A 21,255-nucleotide genomic window follows, 5' to 3' on the forward strand; every position below is an offset into this window, starting at 1 on the left:
CGTACCAGACGTCCAGAGCGTGTCGTGAAAGAAGCAGACTGCGACATCGGCGGCTGTGGAAGGACGCTGGTGGAAGAAGTGGCGTTGCCCAGTTCGTTCGCAGCAATGTATGCGAGTTTGAGTCGATCAATCGAGACGCGGACGTCGTTCCCGTTCAGGTGCGAAGTGAAGTTCTTGTCATCGCGACGAACGACTAGGTGGATCGGCTGTAGGTTGGCTGAAAAGGCCAGCAGATAGTGTCATCGCCAAGGAAAGTGAGCGTGCACGATGAACAGAGAAGGTGTAGGCTTGCTATGGTGCACTGCAGGTGATAGGCGTAAGGCGGCGATGGTGCGTCAGAGCCGGTAAAGCCAGGAGCTGGGCGACGAAGACGTTGGGGTTTGATGTCGTAGTGCTTGATGGCAGATCTGCGAGAAACTCACCTAAAAAAGAGAGTGGTTCACCGTAGCCGAGCTCTGCTATTGTAGCGTAGATATCTTGCTTGAATGTGGTGCGAAAACCAATGATGACAGCTGGGATGGCCTCGAGCGAGATTGTGCCAGGGTGCCACGTAATCCCTGTCTTCAACTGCCCGTGGAAACTCTCGATCATTCCGTTGGCGCAGGGTGGCAACTGGTGGGCCTCAGGCGTTCAAAACCGATAGTCAGTCTGAGGAGCCTGAATAGGCTTGACTCAAACTGCCATCCTTGGACGGTGGTCACCTAGCGCGGGGATTCAAAAAGAGCATTGAAGCTGGTGAAGAACGCCGAGGCGACGTTTTCCGCGGTGATTCCATAAAGGGGCCATGCCTTCGGCCATCGAATGTACCTGTGCATGGCGCTGTGCCAATAGCAGTTGAGTTCAGCCGGAAGGAAAGGGTCCTATGATGTCGAGATGGACGTGCTCGAACCGGCCAGAACGTTGGGAAAATGTTCCAAGGACGTGAAGTTCCTGGCGATTTTAGGGCGTTGGCTGAAATCCCCCCCCCCCCGTTGTGCACGGCAGACGGCTACCTCATCACGCCGACTGGGATGTGCACGACCCGTGTTCGATTCCATGCTTCGACGTTTACAGGCTCTTTCCTGGTATTACATGCGTGATCCCGTCCACTCATTCTGTGAGCGGACTTTCTTCGTGAATACGGGACATTCATTGACCTAGGAGACTTGCAGGTGTTGTTTCAGGACCCGTTTCATTCTGAACCGGAGCCCATCGACTTATGCAAAGCTGCCCTACGTGTATCCTCCAAATCTGTTCCTCTGCCTCTCCGTGGCCGCCTCTTTGTCAGCGTTGGATGTGACCAAGACATCCCGACGGTTTAATTGTGGAGGGAAATTTGTATCTACTTTTTGCACAACAAATCTGTGTTGCCCCAGGTATTGTTCAGCCCAGGAGGAGGCAGGCTTCCCTACTAGTCACGAATTTCAGCGAGGAATATCGCCATCTTACAAAACGCACTGTGATCGCACACCTTGAGGATATTGCCGACGTCCCTGGTCCCTCAACAATAGCTGCCCTTTCGTTGTGCGACCATTTCACCAATACATTTGCGAGCACTCTCGACGTAAACCAAGGTCTATCATCCGCACAATGGTAACGTCTCTTAAACATATTCGACTCCTTTCGGGACTGCTTCGCTACAACATCGAAAGTGAGCCAAACACTGCGCGCCAAGCATAGTATCCTCATCAAGCCTACCTAGAGACCCGTTCGACAACACGCCTACAGAATCTCGCAATAAGAACAAGACGCTATACGCCAACAAGTCCAGCAGATGCTGAAGGATGATGTCATCCAGCCGTCTATCAGTCCCTGGGCACCTTTTGTTGTATTACTAAAAAAAGATGGTACCATGAAATTTCGCGTCGACTACAAAAGATGAATAACATTACGAAGAAAGGTGTGTATTTTTTACCACGAATAGATGACTCGCTGGACCGTACTCGGAACGCTCGTCACATCCATGGATCTACGCTGTGGCTATTGGAAAATTGCCGTCGATGAGCGCGACCACGAAAAGACCGCCTTCATTCCTGCTGACTAACTCTAGGAGTTCAAAGTCATCCGCTTCGGCTTATGCTCGGCGCCAGCTACTTTTCAAAGAATTATGGACACGGTTCTTTCTGGGCTAAAGGGGCGATTGTGTCTTGTATACCTCGACGATGTGGTCGTCTTCTCGGATACGTTTGAGCAACACGTCCAGCGCTTACAAGTAGTTCTTCAGGCGATTCGAACAGCTGGACTTTCTCCCAAACCTGAGAAATGTCATTTTGCTTTCGAGAAACTTAAGTTTGTTGGTCACGTTGTGAGCCACGCTTGTATACGCCCAGACGCTGAGAAAACCAGCGCTGTTGTCTCTGCCGATTTCTGCCAATTATTCGGACTGTGCGCATGTTACAGACGCTTTGTCAAAGGCTTTTCCAAAATCACTGAATCTCTCAATTAACTTACAAAAGACAGCGTACTATTTGTTTGGGGTCAGGATCAGCGTCATACCTTTGACGCCCTACGAAACCATCTCCAAGCTCCACCTGTACTCAGTCACTTTGACGACAACGCTGCCACTGAGCTACACACAGATGCCAGCAACGTCGCACTTGGAGCTGTATTGGTTCAATGGTAAAACGGCATAGAGCACGTGATTGCCTATGCAAGTCGGACATTATCATTCGCAGAGAAAAACTACTCTGCAACGGAAAAAAAAGGTTAGTCGTTGTTTGGGCTGTAACAATGTTTCAGCCTTACTTGTACGGTCGCCCATTCAGAGTAGGTAGTGACCACCAATCTTTATGCTGGCTCGCCAACCTCAAGGATCCTTCCGGTCGTCTAGCATAGTGGAGCCTCCGGCTGCAAGAATTTCACGATACAATCGTTCACAAGTCAGGACACAAACACACCGACTCTGTCTCTCACGTGTGCCAATCGGAAGTACGAACGCTGAAGTCGAAGAGGACGATACATAAATTTCTTCTGTATCAACAACGGACTTGGTCAACAACAACGTAACGAAGTGGAGCTAAGCGCACTCATTGACTACCTAGAAGGCCGCAAAAGCAGTCTTCCTCGAAATTGCGCATGCTCGATGGCCTCGCTCTGCATCAGGAATGCAGTCCTCTATCAGAAGAACTTTGATTATACGCAAGTTACTTATCTACTAGTAGCGCTGACCTCGCTTCGTGACGATATTTTACATGCTTGTCATGACAAACCCTTATCCGGACACCTTGGCTACACGCGCACCTTAGAGAGAATTCGCGGCTCCAACCAAACTGCTGCTCCTACACAAACTACTAACCACGGCTCGTGAAGATGGTCAAACAGTACGTCCGCACATGCCGCGACTGCCAACGCCGCAAGACTCTACGTGTCCTACCAGCAGGACTACTACAGCCTATCGCCACACAGAAAACACAATTCCAACAAATTGGCATCAACTTGCTCGAATCGTTTCCACGTCTTCGTCTGAAAATCGGTGGATTGTGGTAGCCAACGATTACTTAACGCGTTACAGCGAAAGAAAGGCCCTGCCCAAAGGTACTAAAGCCGAAATGGCCCTGTTTTTCGTCACCAGCATTGTCCTCCGTAACGGAGCACCAGCTCTGATAATTACTGATCGTGTCACTGTTTTCACTGCATAGGTGCTCCAAAATCTCCTGAGACTTGAATTGAATTGAATCGAAAGTTTAATTTGCCCCGAAACAAAACTACAGGAGTCAGAGCAGAGACTAAAGGCTATGCGGCCTGACAAAGGGCCACTGCTCCTAAATACAGTTTAACACGCAGACCACAGAGCATCTGTATGTCGAACAAATATTTCGGGTATATTTTTGCACAAAAATACAACAAACATTAGCATAGTCCTAATACGCAGTGTGAAATAAACACAAAAGAAATTCATTACAAAGCAACATTTCAGCAGAAATTCATTGTTACACAACATGAAAATACAAAATCAGATCCTTATAGTATATTACAAGATATTAGAAATCAAACATATGGAAACTTAGAGAGCGTACTCTCAATAACATGATGCATTAGTATGATTTTGATAATAGTGTTAGAAGGTGTTGAACTGTGATCAAGAATACGTTATAGACAGTTTAACATTGTAGGTATTTGACAATGAACGTGTTGTTTGCGATAATTTTTCCTAAGTGTTGGGATTTTGTGGCGTTGCTGACGCATGTGGTAATTAGTACTTCCAGGTGTATTCTGAAGACATTGTGGCTTATTTTTTTATTAGTTCATTTTTAACCTTTAGCAAAGCTGCTTCACAGGATTGATTTTTTTGTAAACCGTATTGAGCCTCATTGATCACATTATACTTGGTAAAGAACTTATACAAACGGATGGTTATTTCATTCTCAAATACTTTAGATAGAACAGGAAAGACGGATATGAGCCTGTAATTAGTATTTGCCTTTTATCCTCACCTTTAAAGGCAGGGCATACTTTCGCTACTTTTAGGCGGTCTGGAAAACTGCCAGTCTAGAACATTCTGTTTATTATATGCACAATGACTAGAGCTACAATATCAGCAGCGTATTCAATGGAGTTGCCTTTCTTTCGTCAAAACCAGCTGCTACATTATTCTTAATCTCATTTATCAATTGTATTACTTCTTCTGATGCCAGTACAGATAGAGACACAGAGTTTCCAAGAGCGTATTTTTTCACGAAGTACTCATTCTTTTCACGAAATATTCACGTAATACTCATTCATATTATTCGCTGCTTTGCTGTCAGATAAGGTGCCTGCATTAGTGAAGATAAAGCGGTGGTGCTTGTCTCGCTTGCATTAGACTTTTTCCTGAATCCACAACTTCCTAGAGTAGTTTTTTATTTTCGTAAACAGCTTTTTATAATATACATTTTTTCCTCGCTTTAACTCGGTAGTCACCCTGTTACAGTATTGTACAAACTTTGACGACGCTTTCAAGTCCTTGTCAAGTTCCTTTCAAGTTCCTAGAACAAATGCGTGGTACAATTTATTTTTCGCCTTAATCATTTTAAGTAGTTTTCTGTCAATCCATGACTTCCTTGCCCATTTGTATTTCTGATTTTGCAAAGTCATAGGAAACGCTTGATTATAACATTCTTTGAATTTCTCACAAAATACCTCGTATGCTGCATTCGAGTTTGTTCGTTCAAACACGCATGCCCATTCTGTTGACTGGATATGGGTGTGGAAAACTTCCAAGCCCGTGCCACTAATGCTGAGAGATAAGGTTTCTACGTTAGTTTTGCGTTTGACATGCGTGTTTGGCAGTAGACAAAAGACTGGTAGGTGGTCACTTAAGTCGACTGTTAACAGTCCAGCGATACAGTCTCGTGAATGAATGTTTCTTACACACTTACACATATGTCAAGTAACGTAGCACTTGTTTCTGTTAATCTTGTGGCTTCTGTGACAAGATATGTGTACGCAGAGGAGTGAATGATTTCAGCAATTTTTAGGAGCCGTGTCACCTGATAAAATATTTATGTTGACAACCCCATTATACAAACGCCATGAGAAATTGACATAAAAAAGAAACACATGCTCCACATTGTCAAATAGGTCTAATTTGTTACCAATTGGTGGTCGATACACAACAACTATTAACTTCTCCAAACGTACCGACAAACACTCAATGCTATTATTTATTACTGAAAGCTCAGACCGAACTCAATAATTTATTGACATTTTAACCTAAATTGCTTTGCCACCCCGTAGGAAAGTCCATTATCTACGAGGTGATTCTCCCCCCCCCCCACACACACACATGACACACGCTACGTTGCCTCGTTCATCGTCTCAATATCACTAATGCATGAAACTTTCAATACTGGAGAGTCTTCATTTTCTCTCGCAAACACTTTGCTTCCCGCTGTCCACGCGAATTTTCATCGTAGTTCGTTCTTTTTTTTTTTTGCACCGTGGCACCAAGTATCTGCTTGCCATGTGGGTTAGGTGCTCATTCACATAAACTCTGGAGGTGGAATGGAAGCCAGGTGTCGTAGCATCCAGTTGCAATTTTTTCGCTTTACCGAGAAAATCATTTCTCTTTGTTCTACAGCTTCTTAGTCTGGTTCTGGGCTAGAAGTCAACTCCTGGCTGTCTTTGTTGTTTCGCTCGTGGCAATATAATTATGAGAGACATCATATTGGAGGACTCTGGAAATTTCGACCACCTGGGGTTCTTTAACGTGCACCCAAATCTGAGCACACGGGCCTACATCATTGTTGCCTTCAGTCAAAATGCAGCCGCCACAGCCGGGATTCGATCCCGCGACCTGTGGATCAGCAACCGAGTACCTTAGCCACTAGACCAACGCGGCGGGGCGTGTGATGCCTTCTCGTAGGATGGCTTCTGACTCTTCTTTGGCTATGCGCATGTGGTATTTGACCAGACAACGGGCGCGGCAGAAAACCGGGGGTCCTGAATTGGTCTGGAGGTAGTGCACGGTGTTGTGCTGCACTTTGTGTGACAGCCCACTGGGACGCGTCAAGCCAGAAAACTCGGCGAGGATGGCATGGTATGGCAAGCGATCGTTGATACGAGTACCTTAATGCTTGGCTGTTGGGTGGTCGTTCGCTGGCTTGGTGTGGCGTGTCACGTTGTCTCGTCTATAAGCCGGTCGTGTCAGTGGTCCGAAAGGAGGTTGTGGTAAGTTAACGATGTCAGTGACGACAAAGTTCCAGTGAAGGTCGCGGCGTGAGTTCTTGAGCTGGATGTTCAGGCACAGCGAGCCATACGTCTTCATTGTGGACCGGTTCGCCGTGTTGAGCTCCAAAGATGTCGGGGGGTTGGGTCATTGAAGCTGGGATCTCGGGGAGCCGCAAAAGTCGGAACCACGGTCGACCAGGTAACGCTACCTTGTGATTTGGTTGGTGACGAAGATGCGACGGCCTCCGGGTGTGCACCTTGCGGCTGTCTTTACGAGCTGCCGTTGTCGTTTTCCACTTGTCCCGTAGAACATGGTAATCAAAATATCCGGGCTTTGTCGACGAAGCATCGGTAATAGTAGCACAAACCATTGATATCAGGTTGCGGCGATGAGGTGGTGTTACAGTCGCGACTTGGCGAATGGTGGCGCTGCCGCATCGGGGTACGTTCACGCAGGTTTCGTTAAATGAAGGTGAGCCGTCGAACGATGTAGTTGATACAAAGCGCGAGCTCTGTGGTGTTCAGTGGTGCGGTGACAGCCTCGATGGTGGGCGACACCTGCGGCAATGAGGCCTCGACGACGTGATCAGCAATTTCCGCAAGTTCGTCGAGAGGTAGCCTGACCTATGCCTGCAGAATTGCCTGGGCGTGCAGCGGGAGCCGTGGGCGAAGAAGTGATTGCATAAATGAATTCTGGACCATGTTGCGCAAAAACGCACGCATGCTTTGTAGTAGATGCGAAGGTTTGCGCTCGGCAACCTTTGCGGACTGTAGTTGACGTATCTTCCGTTCTTCCGAAAGTGACAAGCGGCGTATAAGTGCCGTTTTCAGGCGTTCGTACAGGTTGTCCCTTGGTAGGTTGGCAAGGATATCCCGGACCTACTTGGCGTAACGTGCGTCCAGGTGGGCGATGACGTAATCCTAATAATAACAGCGAGCTTGGCCAATGCTACGTAGCAGAGTTTTATCAGGCCCGCTCGTCGCCTCCCTGACGTCACTCGTTTGGCCCGAGCGAGTGCGCGTACCGGAGGCTGTGAATCTGTTGCCACGATCGTCTCCTGCTAAAAGATAAAGCGTTCGCGGCGAGTGTTTAATGCTTACCCGCTTTATTCTGCCGTTTGGGTAAAAAAAGATGCCCTGGTTCAAGTAATTCATTGCACTTGAAGGAGTTCGAAGATTCACCCGTGAGCCATTTCTGCCACGTATTATGGTTATGCGTTATCGAACGTGTGCTATCGAACGCTATGGAAATTTGATGGACCGACAAAGGGACGAAGTAAACAAGATACATTTTATTCATTTTTCATTTTAACACACACACACACACGCGCGCGTGCACGCACACACACTATCTATACAGCCTGCAGAGAAACTGGTCCTACTCATTTGCGAAGTTTCTGCAGTTTTATTTGCACTCTTTTAAATATTTTCTATAGACACGTAGTTATTTTAGAGAGTGTGCGCTGCTGCGACAAGTACGTAATTCAGCACAATAATAGTGTCATTAGTCATGACAATTGCGAGAGAAAACAAAATATTTCGTTTCACAAAAATCTCTAGTGTGACCGACACTAGGAGCAGCGTTTATTCTTTTGCTCTGGCTCTCTCGCAGTGGTTCGTAGCCCGTCATATAGCTCAATGCCCGGGAAAAATGTTAGTACTGGTCTATGTTAAACCATGCAGCCTCTGTGGGCGCTTCTACTGCACTGCCGGTTCTTAGATCAGTATATTTTTGGCAATGGTTCTTAGATATTACAGCTTGTAGTTGAACTAACCCACTATAAAACCAATTAGGAGAGCTTTTTAGCGTGTCTACATTCATCTAAATTTCATAGAAACGTATTAGGCTAAGGTGCTGAAGATACTGGCGCAAAATCATAATATCGCAGTGAAGTGGTAGAAACACCGGTAAAAATATGCTATGCACAAAAGTGATGCGCTAAGTAATGCAACAGCGTTCCTTTCTTTTTTCTCTACTAGGTGAACAGACGTAATACAAGGAGTCCATGGCGGTAATCACCATTAGCGAAATGATAACTGGCCCTGAAGAAAAAACGCATGTTCTGAAAACGTACTGCCACGCGCGTTTATTATTCTAATGTTATGGCAAACGCCAACAAGTAAGATGCACACATGACACCTTTATTTTAGAGCAACAACGAAACTTGATAACTTTACAGAGACGGAGCCATTAGAACGACTTAGAAATATGTAGTACTGACACCCACACCTTCGGGTCATGAAGAAGACGGATGTCGACGTCAGCTTGACAAACGGCACGCTCCAATTTCTTTCTTCGGTAGTTCTTGGGAAATGAAAACACTCGCAACTACGCTTCTTTTCCCGCGAAAATTTGCCGCGCAGCATCGCCCAACCGTCGGAATTTGCAGTCGTACAGATTGTGAGTACCTAGTGCATGAAACACATCGCACATCCATGCCCCAGTTCACGCAAACAGAAAACGATGGGTCCTCTCCAGTCGCGAACAAGCACACCAGCACGCCACGAAAACATTCGTTCAGCTTGGCAAACCACGTCTGTCGAGTGACGAGAGCAAGCGTAGGCACGTCTGTGCAGCGATTCACACCGGTATAAAAGAAATGACGTCAAAGCCCATGGCAAACATAATGAGAAGGCCTGAAACCATTTGGGTAGCATCGGCTTGGCAGCTTTCATTTCAAGGCCACCAGTGATGACGTAAGCCTCCGGTGAAACTGCGGTGGCCCTGTATTTCATCAGAAGCGTGTTGCAGCAAGTGGCCGTGCCATGCCGGGCTATCCATTGACGAGAAGGAGGCTGTGGAGGGCAATGCGCAATGGTGGCCACACATTCATAATAATAGGCATTATGCGTAGAACTTTTTTTTCGATAATTAGAACGAACTTAGGCAAAAATGTCTACGTTGGACTTCATTTAGCAATGCAATAATTTATGAGTGAATTAATGAATGCATACTAAAGATTACTCAGCATTTGACTTGAAAAAAAATGTTGACAATAACAAAGAATGCAGTCTGTATGAGGGTTCCTTAACAACGTTGCGAGCACATAAATGAAATTTGAGGTGAGAATCCATGTACGCTCCCAGGAATTGAGGGTGAGTGGCATGCTGTAAACACTTGTAGATCAAGTCATTGTATGCAAGGATTTAGCATCTTTCGGAGTAAAAAATAATGAATATGATTTTCGTAGCTTAAAATGTTACGGCGTCGGTTGTGCAACAGTGGTGAAGATTATAAAATTCAGCACTAATTTTAGTAATGAACGAAGTTTCCCTCGTATCAGAAACTAGCAGGTCAGTATCTTCCGCATAAAACAGAGCAGTAGCACTGTCCAGATATGAGGGTAAACCATTCACAAATAAAATGAAAACGGTCCTTGTATGGAGCCCTCGGTCATCCACTAATAAATAATTCAGCAGACGATTGTGACGTGTCCATTGAAACAATTGGCGTTCTGTCTTTTGAAGAACTGCAGGCTGATGAGTGCTAAATGCGTTCAAATATTGCCATATTGATATAGTTAACACAACACTCCCTACAACTTTTGCCAGTACTGTCACGGATGAAGCCTTGTGTAACGCAGGAGCTGTACAGCAAGAGCCACGACTTCGTGGGTGTCCTGTTCGCGGCCATGCCAAATTTCTCCGATTTCTACACCGAGGAGTCTGTAAACAACCAGGGACTCGAGTGCCTTCGCTTCCTTAACGAAGTCATCTCTGACTTTGATGCTGTAAGTGAAGTAGTTTTGAAAATGTTACCAGATAACTGCACCGTTTTTTTTGTAAGTTGCCAAACACTGTGATGAACGCCCACCGAAAAATAAGGCACAATAAGTGCGTGCTCACTGCTCTCTGTATTGATAATTTCATATCAGCATGCCCGAACACTTCGACTGTGTGACAATAGGATTTTTTCTTAGCAGTGCATCAAAAGGAACTTCGTATACCCTACTCCCGAGGAATTTGCCATAAAAAACGTTAATAACACGTGAATGAGCTAATTGAATTTTTCGTGCTGTGTTCAAGAAGTCACAATTCAATATTTCAGAAGTGAACATTAGGTCTGACCACACAAGAAAACTATTAGGCAGCATTTGAACTTTCCTGTGCCTGTTCGTCCGTGCTTGCGTATTTCTCTTAATCAATCCCTCTGAAAACAACTGGCTCTATAGCACGCATGCTGTTTTCTACTTGTAGATGTGATTTGGGCTGTTCCTACCGCTATTTTATGCCCATGTGACGTGAGTTCTGTAAGAACCTGATGCACGACAGTGGACAGGCATGCCTGTTGGCACAGATTCATGGAAAGTTCTGGAAGAAGGATCAGTCATCTTTTACTTTTACTAAGCGAAATTTAGTTCAATCTGCCTCGTAAGCACACTGCTCTCTGCCGCTGCCAAAGACTGGCCTGATTTACTGCGCGGGGATTACTCTGCGCAGGGATCACTCCGTCAAGCACACCTTATTGTATGCGTTGGTCAGTTGGTCTAACTTGTTCCTTGATAGATATACTAATAATTTAATTTTGAAATATTATTTGTGTTTTTGTTTTTTTTGATTACTACGAAACGTGAGTTCTTTCGCCGGCACTTGTGATAGGTAGAGCCCGCGTTACCCATTCATTCCGGTTTTTCTGTTCACTTGTTCCCCATGAATGGAAAACAAAAAAACGTGCTTGTTGACTTCGGTCAAGTGATGCTTTGGTACTGTATGTAGAAACCACTGGCACTTCAGAATGCCAGCCACATCCACCTTCCGGTCGCGTTTAAGGTAAGAGGCCAAGTGAAGGAAAAGTTTGTTAAAACGCCGATAATCACAACAATATATTAGTTTTCTCTAGAAAGCACATCATTTTAGTCAAATGTGAGTGTTATAATGCAAATCATATTTCTGTTCAATTTACACATTCAGAATTTTCTTCAAAAGTATGACTTGCGTGAACACTCGTAGCTTAAGTTTCTCTCGCTAAAAAATTCATTTTTGGAGGCACATATAAAAAGCGCTGGCCTCTGCAATTAACCAAAGCAAATCCGGCTGTGTGGATAGTAAAAACAAAGTAACTATGTGACCAATTAGTGAGCGAAAAAACATTATTTAGAGTACAGCAGTTTCCCTCGGCTGAAGCGGGGGGAAGAAGGGATTAAACCATGTGCCTTCCCACCCTCCGTCGATGATGATGGCGGTGCTTCAGGTGGACGCTTTAAGTCCTTGGGCCCGGGCGTTATCTTCGGCTTGCCCAATGGCCCAAAGCTTGTCAGCCAGCTCGGCACGGACTAATTGACGTTGATGTCACTGCGGGTCGACGCTGACGCAGTCGATGCTCAGCAGTTACCGCAGCCGTGGCAGTGGCTGGCCCCTGCCCTCGCGCTGTGGTAGCAGCAACAAATCGCCTCGGAGTTCATCCCTGCCTAACATGCGTCAACGAAGTGAGCGTAGGCAGTGACATCAATTTTTCCGGCACGTGCCGCATGTGCCATTGCATGGCCCTTTCCCCACATGCTTTACATGTGGGGAAACACAGGCGTAGGATCGCCGGGCTGGGTTGCGTGTTTCTTTGTAACATGAACTCCAAGACGTGGGCGCACAGCGGCTTTTGCCCCGCCACTGTGGTATAGTAGCTAAGGTACTCGGCTGCTAACCCGCAGGTTGTGGATTTGAATCCCGGCTGCGGCAGCTGCGTTTCCGATGGAGGTGGAATTGTTCTAGGCCCGTGTGCTCGGATTTGGGTGCACGCTAAAGAACCCCAGGTGGTTGAAATTCCCGGAGCCCTCCACTACAACGTCTCTCATAATCATATGGCGGTTTTGCGACATTAAACCCCACATATCAATCACAGCGGGTTTCTCTGCGGCCGTCCCAACAAGCGAAGTCAGAAGGGTGGCGCACCTACGCTCGCGGGTTACACTAGGGTAAAAAGGTTGCATTTTCTTTCCTTTCATAAAACTAGCACTGCTTTTCATTGTAATATCATTTCAGGAATGCTCCCGTCGAGTCACAGAAACAGTATACATGAAAAGATGCGAGATGTTGGTACTCGGAGTGTTGACTAGATGTACGAATGGACACACAGGCAGATGCATGGACAGACGCATGGATGGCTGCACGGACGGATGGACGCATAGAAAGACGCAGGGGCGGATGCATGGGCGAAGGCAGGGACGGACGCATAGATGAACGTGCGGACGCATGAACAGGGGCACGCACAGATGGGCAGATGGACGCATGGACGTTCACACAGACGGGCGCATGAACGAATGGAAGCAAGAATGAATGAACGCACGGATGCTTCGCCCCATTCCCCATCATTCACCCCGGGTTCGAATCTCGGCTGCGGCGGCTGCATTTCCGATGGAGGCGGAAATGTTGTAGGCCCGTGTACTCAGATTTGGGTGCACGTTAAAGAACCCCAGGTGGTCTAAATTTCCAGAGCCCTCCACTACGGCGTCTCTCATAATCATATAGTGGTTTTGGGACGTTAAACCCCACATATCAATCAATCAATCATCATTCACCCCGTGTTTATGCTGCCATTTTTTCTGCTTCAGCCACACCGGCAAGCAAGCGGGAATGCCCCTCTCCGGCAGCTGATGCCTCGCCTAGCACCGAGTCTAAGTACAAAGTCGTCGTAAAATCACGTGAGTGCTTCGACGTATCAAAATTGTCATATCGCCTCCTTCAGTCAGCCTTCGACGCCTGCCTCAAAACCACCACGTTTCAAGGTTTCTCCATTCACCATCCCACCAACAGCGTATCTGCAAGGGTGCGTTCGCTAGCGCGTGTTAACCACTTCAACCAACTGCGAACTCTACCAGTCACAGCTGATTGTACCGTGCAAGTGCAAGCGTACTTGAGTTCTGGCTCGGACTAGCGTCGGTATGTGGTCTCTGGGGTTGACCCAGGGAAATCACGGTAAAGCCTTGTCGCTGCTTTGACGTGCTCCACACACAAGATCGTAACAGCTCGTTATATGGGCCGTGGACGCACGTGCCTCGTCACTCTCTGAGATCCCCGAACGGCACCAAGCCGCGTTGCGTACTATGGAAGCATCCTGCAATTTCATGTATACAAGCCCGGTGTGGTACACTGCTATCGGTGTTTTCGTACCAGTAATATCCAAAATTCTTGTCCCCAACCATCAGATACTTCTATGAAGTCCGCCGGGGCGCGCACATACAAATGCGGGCTCTGCCAAACGTACGATCGTAATATTACGCTCAAAGATTGTACAGTTAAACAGAAGGCTCTCAAAGCCCATCGCCGACGCAAGCACCACCAGTGTTCAGTGACAAAAGAAGAAAGGGACGCTGACATTCCGACAAGCAATCGGTTTAAACTGTTGTCCCCCTCCGAAGTGGACACACCAGCATTGGCAGAACTGGGAAATGCTTGTTATGAAGACCCCACGTACAGCGACGCCATGAAGCGGGGCAAAAAACGTGTTCAGCAGGCTGCAAGCACGCCGAAATCAAGTGTTACGACGACAGACGATCTGGCGAAGCCTGATCAACAGATAGCGCAGCTCCAAAAGGAAGTCAAGCGACTTGCTCAATGCAGAACCCATCCCGCTCGACCCGCTGCACCAACTGTGATGCGCGATACAGATGTGCCGTACGCCGCTTCTGTACCTCAATCATCCTCTGCAAGCGCGTCAGCATCAGTCAAGATGACTCCAGCAGAGCTTCTCCAACCTTCTTGCTCGGCAACTGCACGAGCTGTCAAAGGAGGTGCTCGCCAACCTCCCACTGCAATGACCACTCCTTCGAAAGCAACGCACCACCACTGTGCACTGCCGTGGAGCTGCCGGGGACTTCCAAATAAAGTTGGTGAGCATCGCTGTCGCCTTGTGTTGGGAAAGCTCCCCGCTTGGTGCCTGTTTCTACAGGAAATGAATTCGCTTCCACGCATTCCTGGATTTCTGCGTATGCTTCCCCAACCACCCCTGATTGACGCTGCACCAATGCGTTGGGACTTTGAGGCAAGGTTGCAGTGTATGTTGCGACTACATATCCCCAAACGCAAGTTTCCCTACTGCCGTGGTGTATCCAGTGGCAGGGAGTGGCGGCAGTACTCGTTAGACTTTCACGTACTGACGTCATTGCGGTTTCAGTTTCCGTGCGTCCGTATAGTGGCAGCGCTTAGAAATTGCGTTAGGGTGGCTGGCTTACCTGTGTTAAACCTGCCCTGAGTTCCCCGTTCAAGTTGGGGAAGACTTCAATGCACCTCATCAATCGGGGGGCTACCCTTTTTTAGTGCTAGAGGCAACATCGTGCTAGACACAATTAAAAACGCGAACTTTGTCCTTCTGAATGCCCTGGCCACTTCTACACGCCAGTGGGATCATCCCTGTGCTCCACGGTATGCGCCCGATCTCTCGTGGTGGTTGGGCATGTGTGACGTTTCGTGGGACCTAGAACCAGACTGTTGGGAAAGTGATCGCCACCCGTTGATAATTGATTTGGCCACGTATAACCAGTGCCGCCTCCGACGTCGATGCTACAGACGCAACTGCAACATATTCCGCAAGGAATTGAATGCCTCGTTTGCTGATACATCGTCCGAACCATTGCAGGTGTTAACAACAGCTGTACAAGCCGCCACGCAGTCAAGCTAGGTAGAAGAGAAGAGACCACCTCCAAATTTATATCTTCTGCGTCTGTGAACATCACGCCATCGTGCAGTGCTTGCCTTCAACCGGGATCCCGCCGCCGCTGAGCTTCGTGACAACCTCAACAGACTCCCCGCGGCAGCCCGTCGCTGCAAGAAGCGTCTCACCCGGGAACCGTGGATGGACTGGTATGCGTCACTCGGTCCATCGTCTTCATCCGCCTCAACATGGCGAACGTTGCAGAGCATGTATTTAGGCACCCGTACGCCGGTCCCAGCTGCCAGTGCGAGTTTGTCTTCTGGATGTACGCCAAGCTAGTTTGCTCCAGAAATAGATAGGACTTTCTTTCCAGCCTACAACCTGGCCCCACCACGATTCGACTGTTCATCCAACCTGCCTCCGGAGGTTAGCCTGACTCCCAGTCTGTCAGACATAGAAAGTATGCAAGCGCCATACACGATGGTGGAGCTCCAGGCAGCAATAGATCAGGCAAAAGTACGCAAGCACCAGGATCAGATCGAATTTACTTTGAAGTGCTGAAAAAATGGCAGATCCTGCGTACAGTAGGAATCCTTGATATGCGAAGCATGAATGAGAAATGTTATGTCACTTTAAAATCAGCACAATGTTACAAGGTGGAGGTAAATGATGCAGTACCTGACTTCCGTGTCATGATTATCACGCTGCATGTATCGTTTACCTTTGTCATCTAGTCACGTCACGTGATAATAAATTTAGTATATGGGGAGCTAGCGATATGGCTGTGAGCACTCTATGAACGTGCTAAGTCGTCATGTTCTTACATGAAACCAGTGTCAGGATTATCACGTTTGTACCGGACATATAATTCGTCATCCATTAAGGTCACGTAACAGCGAATTTGGTATCTGTAGAGCTAGCAAAACGGCCGCGAGCGCATCATGAAGGACCCATTATGCTCTAATGTAGCGTTGACGCGCGCGCATGCTGGGCACAGCGACGGTACGTTAGGAAAACGCGAGCACTCTATAGTCTGAAGCCAGGTGCGACAAACGTCCGTCGGCGCGAAATGCGACATGCTGCATTTCGCGCCCACGGACGTTTGTCGCACCTGGCTTCAGACTATACTGCACATGCCCATTATGCGTTGCTCCCTCCACAGACGCAGCGCTCGATCACCTATTTGGAACCCGCCAGGGCCTTCACCAGGCTCGAATTCGCTACATCCGTGGCCGACCACCTGACTTGACGCGCTGGACGCATGCTCGTCTGCATCGACCCCTCCTAACCTTCATACAGGAAACAGAACTTTTACTTTTTATTTAACTGATGCCGCAGGACATACTGGCGCCAATAAGAAAAGAGAAAGGCGTTTGACTGATGCACTTGAAGTGTTAATGGAACACCAGCGGATGGCTGGAATAGAAACTGATCGGTGTTACGCCTGCGAGTCCACATCGAACGTCGATGCTTATGCAAAAGGCAATCTGTGTCAAGGCCAGCAATCGAGCCCGCCTGACGCGATCAACTCAACGACGTCATCAAGCGGCGGCGCTGGTCTGTCACGCGACGCACCGCGAGCTCCCTCAGCCCACGAGCCCGTTGAAGCAATGGGCGCCTTCCAGTTTGGCGAGTCTTACGCAATGCGTGGGAACGTCACTCGTCCTTGGTTGCAACCACGCGCGGCAATCGGCGCCTTCGAGTCTGGCTGGCGAGTCTTACACAATGTCTAGCAACATCTCTCATCTTTGGTGCAACTACGCGCAGCGGTGGGCCCCATTGGAGGATTCCGACATCACGGCCAGTGGCACTTCTGGTTGGATTCCGGTTACTCAATGGATCCACCCCGTGCCTTAAAAATAGCCCTGCGGCGCGTCGCTATCAGTAGACCTATGTGTCAGAGAAGAGAGCTAGGCTCTTCGAGTCTCTAAGCTGTCGGCCCCAGTGCCAAATTTGTAACGCCTCTATTTCTTTGCTCTACATAAACTTTGCCTTAACTCACCGTCGACTCGTCCGCTCGTCCATCAGCTCTGCGCAGAAGCAGTCGCAAGGTAAGTAACACACGCTACCAAACGGCTGGTGACCGTGTCGGCGGAGTTCGGAGGAGTGGCGCCTTCGGCACCGTGTTGGCGTCTTGTCTTGGTAACAGTGGTGGCAGCAGTGGTATCGGCTGGCGTCCGCGATATCGATGTGGTGAATGCCTCATGTTTTCCCCTCAGTTCACCAGACTACTCTAGCACATGTTATAGTAGTTTAGAGAAGGTCTGTGTGAAGCATTAGAATAGACTTTGATCGTTTCAAGACAAGTCGAAGCGCTTTGAAACCAAAGTTAATGCGCAGAGTGTAAACACGGGATTGTTAAAAATTGCTTGCGCGCCTTGCTAGTAGACTCATAAAGGGTACGGCAAGTAGATTTTTAACAGGGGCAAACAGCAAGAGGTCAGTGTGAACGATAGAGAACCTTAAATTGAGGAAACTTATCTAAATTTCTGAGGAACTCGGAATTACTTCGGGCTGTGCGAAACCGAAGCTAGTGATCCTCGAGATCATGAAGGATGAAGGAGTGTCGGCTGAGGAAGTCGATGAGGTCTGGGTGGATATCAAAGCACGCCGCGAAGAGGCTGAAAGGCGAGAAGTGGAAGTTCGCAAAGGTGAAGAAGCTGAAAGGTGCGAACGTCGCGAGCGTGAGGAGGCCGAGAGACAGGAGCGCCTCGAGTTGAAATGAATAGAATTGGCAATCCTACAGTGTTCGCAGGCGCCTAGCGTAGCTTCTCCGACAGTTCAGGTCAGCGGTTATAGAATTCGTGACCAACTGCCACCGTTCGTAGTAGGCGAGCACATGGCGAAGTATCTCGTCAAGTTTGAACACGGCTGTGAGCGAAATGCTTTGGAGCAGTCTCTTTGGGCGCAGAACCTGTTAGCTCTTCTTCCCGGCGAAGTGTCCGACGTGATAACGTGCTTGTCGAGGGAAGTGTTTGAGAGCTATGACGAGGTTAAGGAAGTGCTCTTGAGACGTTATAAGTTGTCACCGGAGGCTTTCAGGCAAAGGTTCCGGTATGCTAAAAAGGGGAATGAGTCACACGCTGACTTCGCATTTCGTCTTAAAGCCGATTTAGTCAAGAGTCCAACGGAGTCCCGTCTGGTCGGGGACAAACATAATGCAAAATAACAAAAACGCCGCCCAAGGTGAAATACAGAAAACTTAAAAAGACGTTTCGACTCCCCACACGGGAGCCTTGTTCACAGACTGTGAACAAGGCTTCCGTGTGGGAAGCCGAAACGTCTTTTTAAGTTTTGTGTATTTCACCTTGGTCGGCGTTTTTGTTATTTTGCATTAAAGCGAATTTATTTGAATGGCTCAAGGGCGAAGGTGTTTATTACGATCGCGATAAAGTGGTGCAATGCATTGCATTGGAGCAAACCTACCGCTGCATCGTGGAGGATGTCAAGCTTTGGCTGCAGGACAAACTTGGTGAAGTACAGCTAAACAAGGCAGCAGAGTTAGCTGAGGAGCATTATACTCGCCAAAAATTGCATAGCAGGGCCGTGCGCGTTGAAAAAGATGAAAGGAAAGAGGGCTTTTCAAAGAAACCTGATCAACGCAAACCCGCTCCACACCGTAATTTCAAGAAGGACCCGTCTCTTACGACGGACACTGTAGGGGAAGGGCAGACGGAAGCAGAGAAATCGAATGCGGTTCCTAAACAACGCACTGATACCACACGGGCGTTTGAATCACGGAAGCCGCTATTCTGCTACAACAGCAAAAAAGAAGGGCACATCGCAATAAAGTGTAAGCAGAAGTTTGCTTTCGCAACAATCCGAGAATCGGAAAAGAACATGCGGTTGTTAGAGCCATATCTCCAAGAAATTAGTGTGCATGGGAAAACGTGTCGAGGACATCGACACTCAGCGGCAACCATAGACGTTGTCCATCCTTCGTCGGTGTCTCCGGATGACTTTACAGGAAAATGCGCGTGGATCAGACAAGTCGCCGAGGAGCAGAGGGCTTGCCTAAAAATCGCTACGGTTGTCATTGAAAGCCCGTTCAGTCAGCTTCGCACTGAAGCGGCTGTGTATTCTGCGCTTTCCGATTGTTTTCCTTATCTTTTCTCTAACAGCTCAGAGCTGCTTCTCAAAGAGCAGGGTAAACAGTTATTCTCCAACTTAGCGTACATGGCCCTCACGCGATCGCAAGCGCGGAAGCTTTCGCAGGAGCTTGATCTTGTTCAATGTGGTAAAGCACCAAGTTCGAAAGCTACTGATCTGTGTGACCTTGGCGGTGAGTCAACGAAATCTCAGACAGCGAATTCTTCATGTGAGTCATTTGAGCAGTCACTGGAGCGGCCCATCGCCGAAGCGACTGGTGCGGTCTCCGTAGGCGGAGAAGACGACATGGCTCCATTGAGTCAGCGGAAGAGGAGTGCAACGCTCTCGCCTGTAGCGGAAAGTTGGAGTGAGCTCTCGAGGGTTGATCGAGAAACGATCATTCGAGAGCAGCGTGAGGACCTCTCGATTAAAGCGCTAAAGGAAAGCGTAAACTTGGGAAAAAAGAAAAGTAATGTTTCCCTTTTTGAGAAAATAGCGCTCCTGTATCGGATTTACACAAATGCGCAAGGTCGTAAGTATGAGCAGCTCTTCGTGCCACAAAAGTATCGTCGCCAACTATTGGAACTGGCACATGAAAACGCTTGGGCAGGGCATCTCGGCATAAAAAAGACCAAGGCTACAGTTTCCCTTGAGTTTTATTTGCCAAAATTCCGGAAGGATATTGAAGACTTTGTACGCTCATGCGACACTTGTTAGAGAGCGGGAAATCCACGGACAAGTGGAAGGCACCCATGACGCTTGTGCCAATTATCACAGAACCTTTTCGGCGCCTAGTAATTGATATCGTCAGGTCATTGCCAGAGTCAAGGCAAGGTTTTCGGTACATCCTGATGGCCCTCTGTGTAACCACAAAATTTCCGGAAGTGATACCACTTAAGGAGCTTAATTCCCTTCATGTCGTAGATGCACTGCTATCTATATTTGCACACGTCGGATTTCCTTCTGAAATCCAATGCGACAATGGTAGTGTCTTCACCAGCTGCTTTGCCTCTGCCTTTTTGGATAAATGTGGAATAAAAGAAGTGCACAGCTCAATTCACCACCCACAATCTAACCCGGTAGAGCGTATGCATTTCGTTCAGAAACGGATACTGAGAGCTCTTTTCTATGAGCACAACTGCGACTGGGAAGCGTGTATTCCTCCCGCTATGATCGCTTTGAGATCAGCTCCTCATGAGAGCACTGGTTTTAGCCCTGCAGTGCTTGTGTAAGGCAGGGGTTTGAGAACATCATTCCGAATGCTACGCGAGTCCTGGAAGGGAGTCGATGAGGACCCTAATGTAGCTGCGTATGTTCTAGACCTCCTTCAAAAACGAAAGATCTGTTGGAAAGCCACATGAAGGCTGCACAAGTGTTGTCGAATGAGTACTACGACAAATCAGTGAAGATGCGCGCTTTTGAAGTAGGTAGTCAGGTAATGCTCCTGCGGCCGTCCAAAAAGAACACGCTTGAGGTTCCCTTGGAAAGGCCCGCCAAAATAATATCGAAGCTTTCTGATACCGAACTTGAAGCGAAATCAGGAAGGCGGCCGAACAAAATTTACTACAGTAACTTGATGAAACCATACGTTTAACGTCGAGCGGTCCTAAATCTGCTGTTGAATGCTCCAGAGGAAGAGGGAGCAGAAATTTTGAGTTCTAGTTATGTAATCGAAAGGGGATAGCAGGTAATCTTGGAGCAGTTGAACCTGGAGCCTTGGTTAAGTGAAGTTCAGAAGATGTACTTTAGGAGGATTGTTTCCGAGTTTGAAGACGTGTTTTGGACCATTCCAGGAACACGACGGTGATTGTACACGATATTGAGCTAACTTGTGAGGAGCCAATCCGTAGCAAGCCGTATCGTTGTTCCCCTGTGCAAAAGCAGATCATGAAAGAGGAGATCGCTAAAATGCTGGAGTTAGGAGTCATAGTACCGAGCGAGAGTCACTATAAATC

At 47.8% G+C, this 21,255-nt stretch overlaps 1 protein-coding gene across 1 annotated transcript in view; it reads left to right on the plus strand.

The window, feature by feature from the left end:
- Positions 1–21,255, plus strand: part of LOC119169944 (adenylate cyclase type 3) — a 1,227,834-nt gene that overhangs the window by 879,024 nt on the left and 327,555 nt on the right. Inside the window, exon 13 of the mRNA XM_075886158.1 lies at positions 10,212–10,358. Within this exon, the coding sequence (XP_075742273.1) occupies positions 10,212–10,358 (147 nt within the window). The remainder of the gene's footprint in view (positions 1–10,211; positions 10,359–21,255) is intronic.

The sequence above is a fragment of the Rhipicephalus microplus genome, chromosome 2 (genome assembly GCF_043290135.1).
Source record: "Rhipicephalus microplus isolate Deutch F79 chromosome 2, USDA_Rmic, whole genome shotgun sequence".
Taxonomy (NCBI): Eukaryota; Metazoa; Arthropoda; class Arachnida; order Ixodida; family Ixodidae; genus Rhipicephalus; species Rhipicephalus microplus.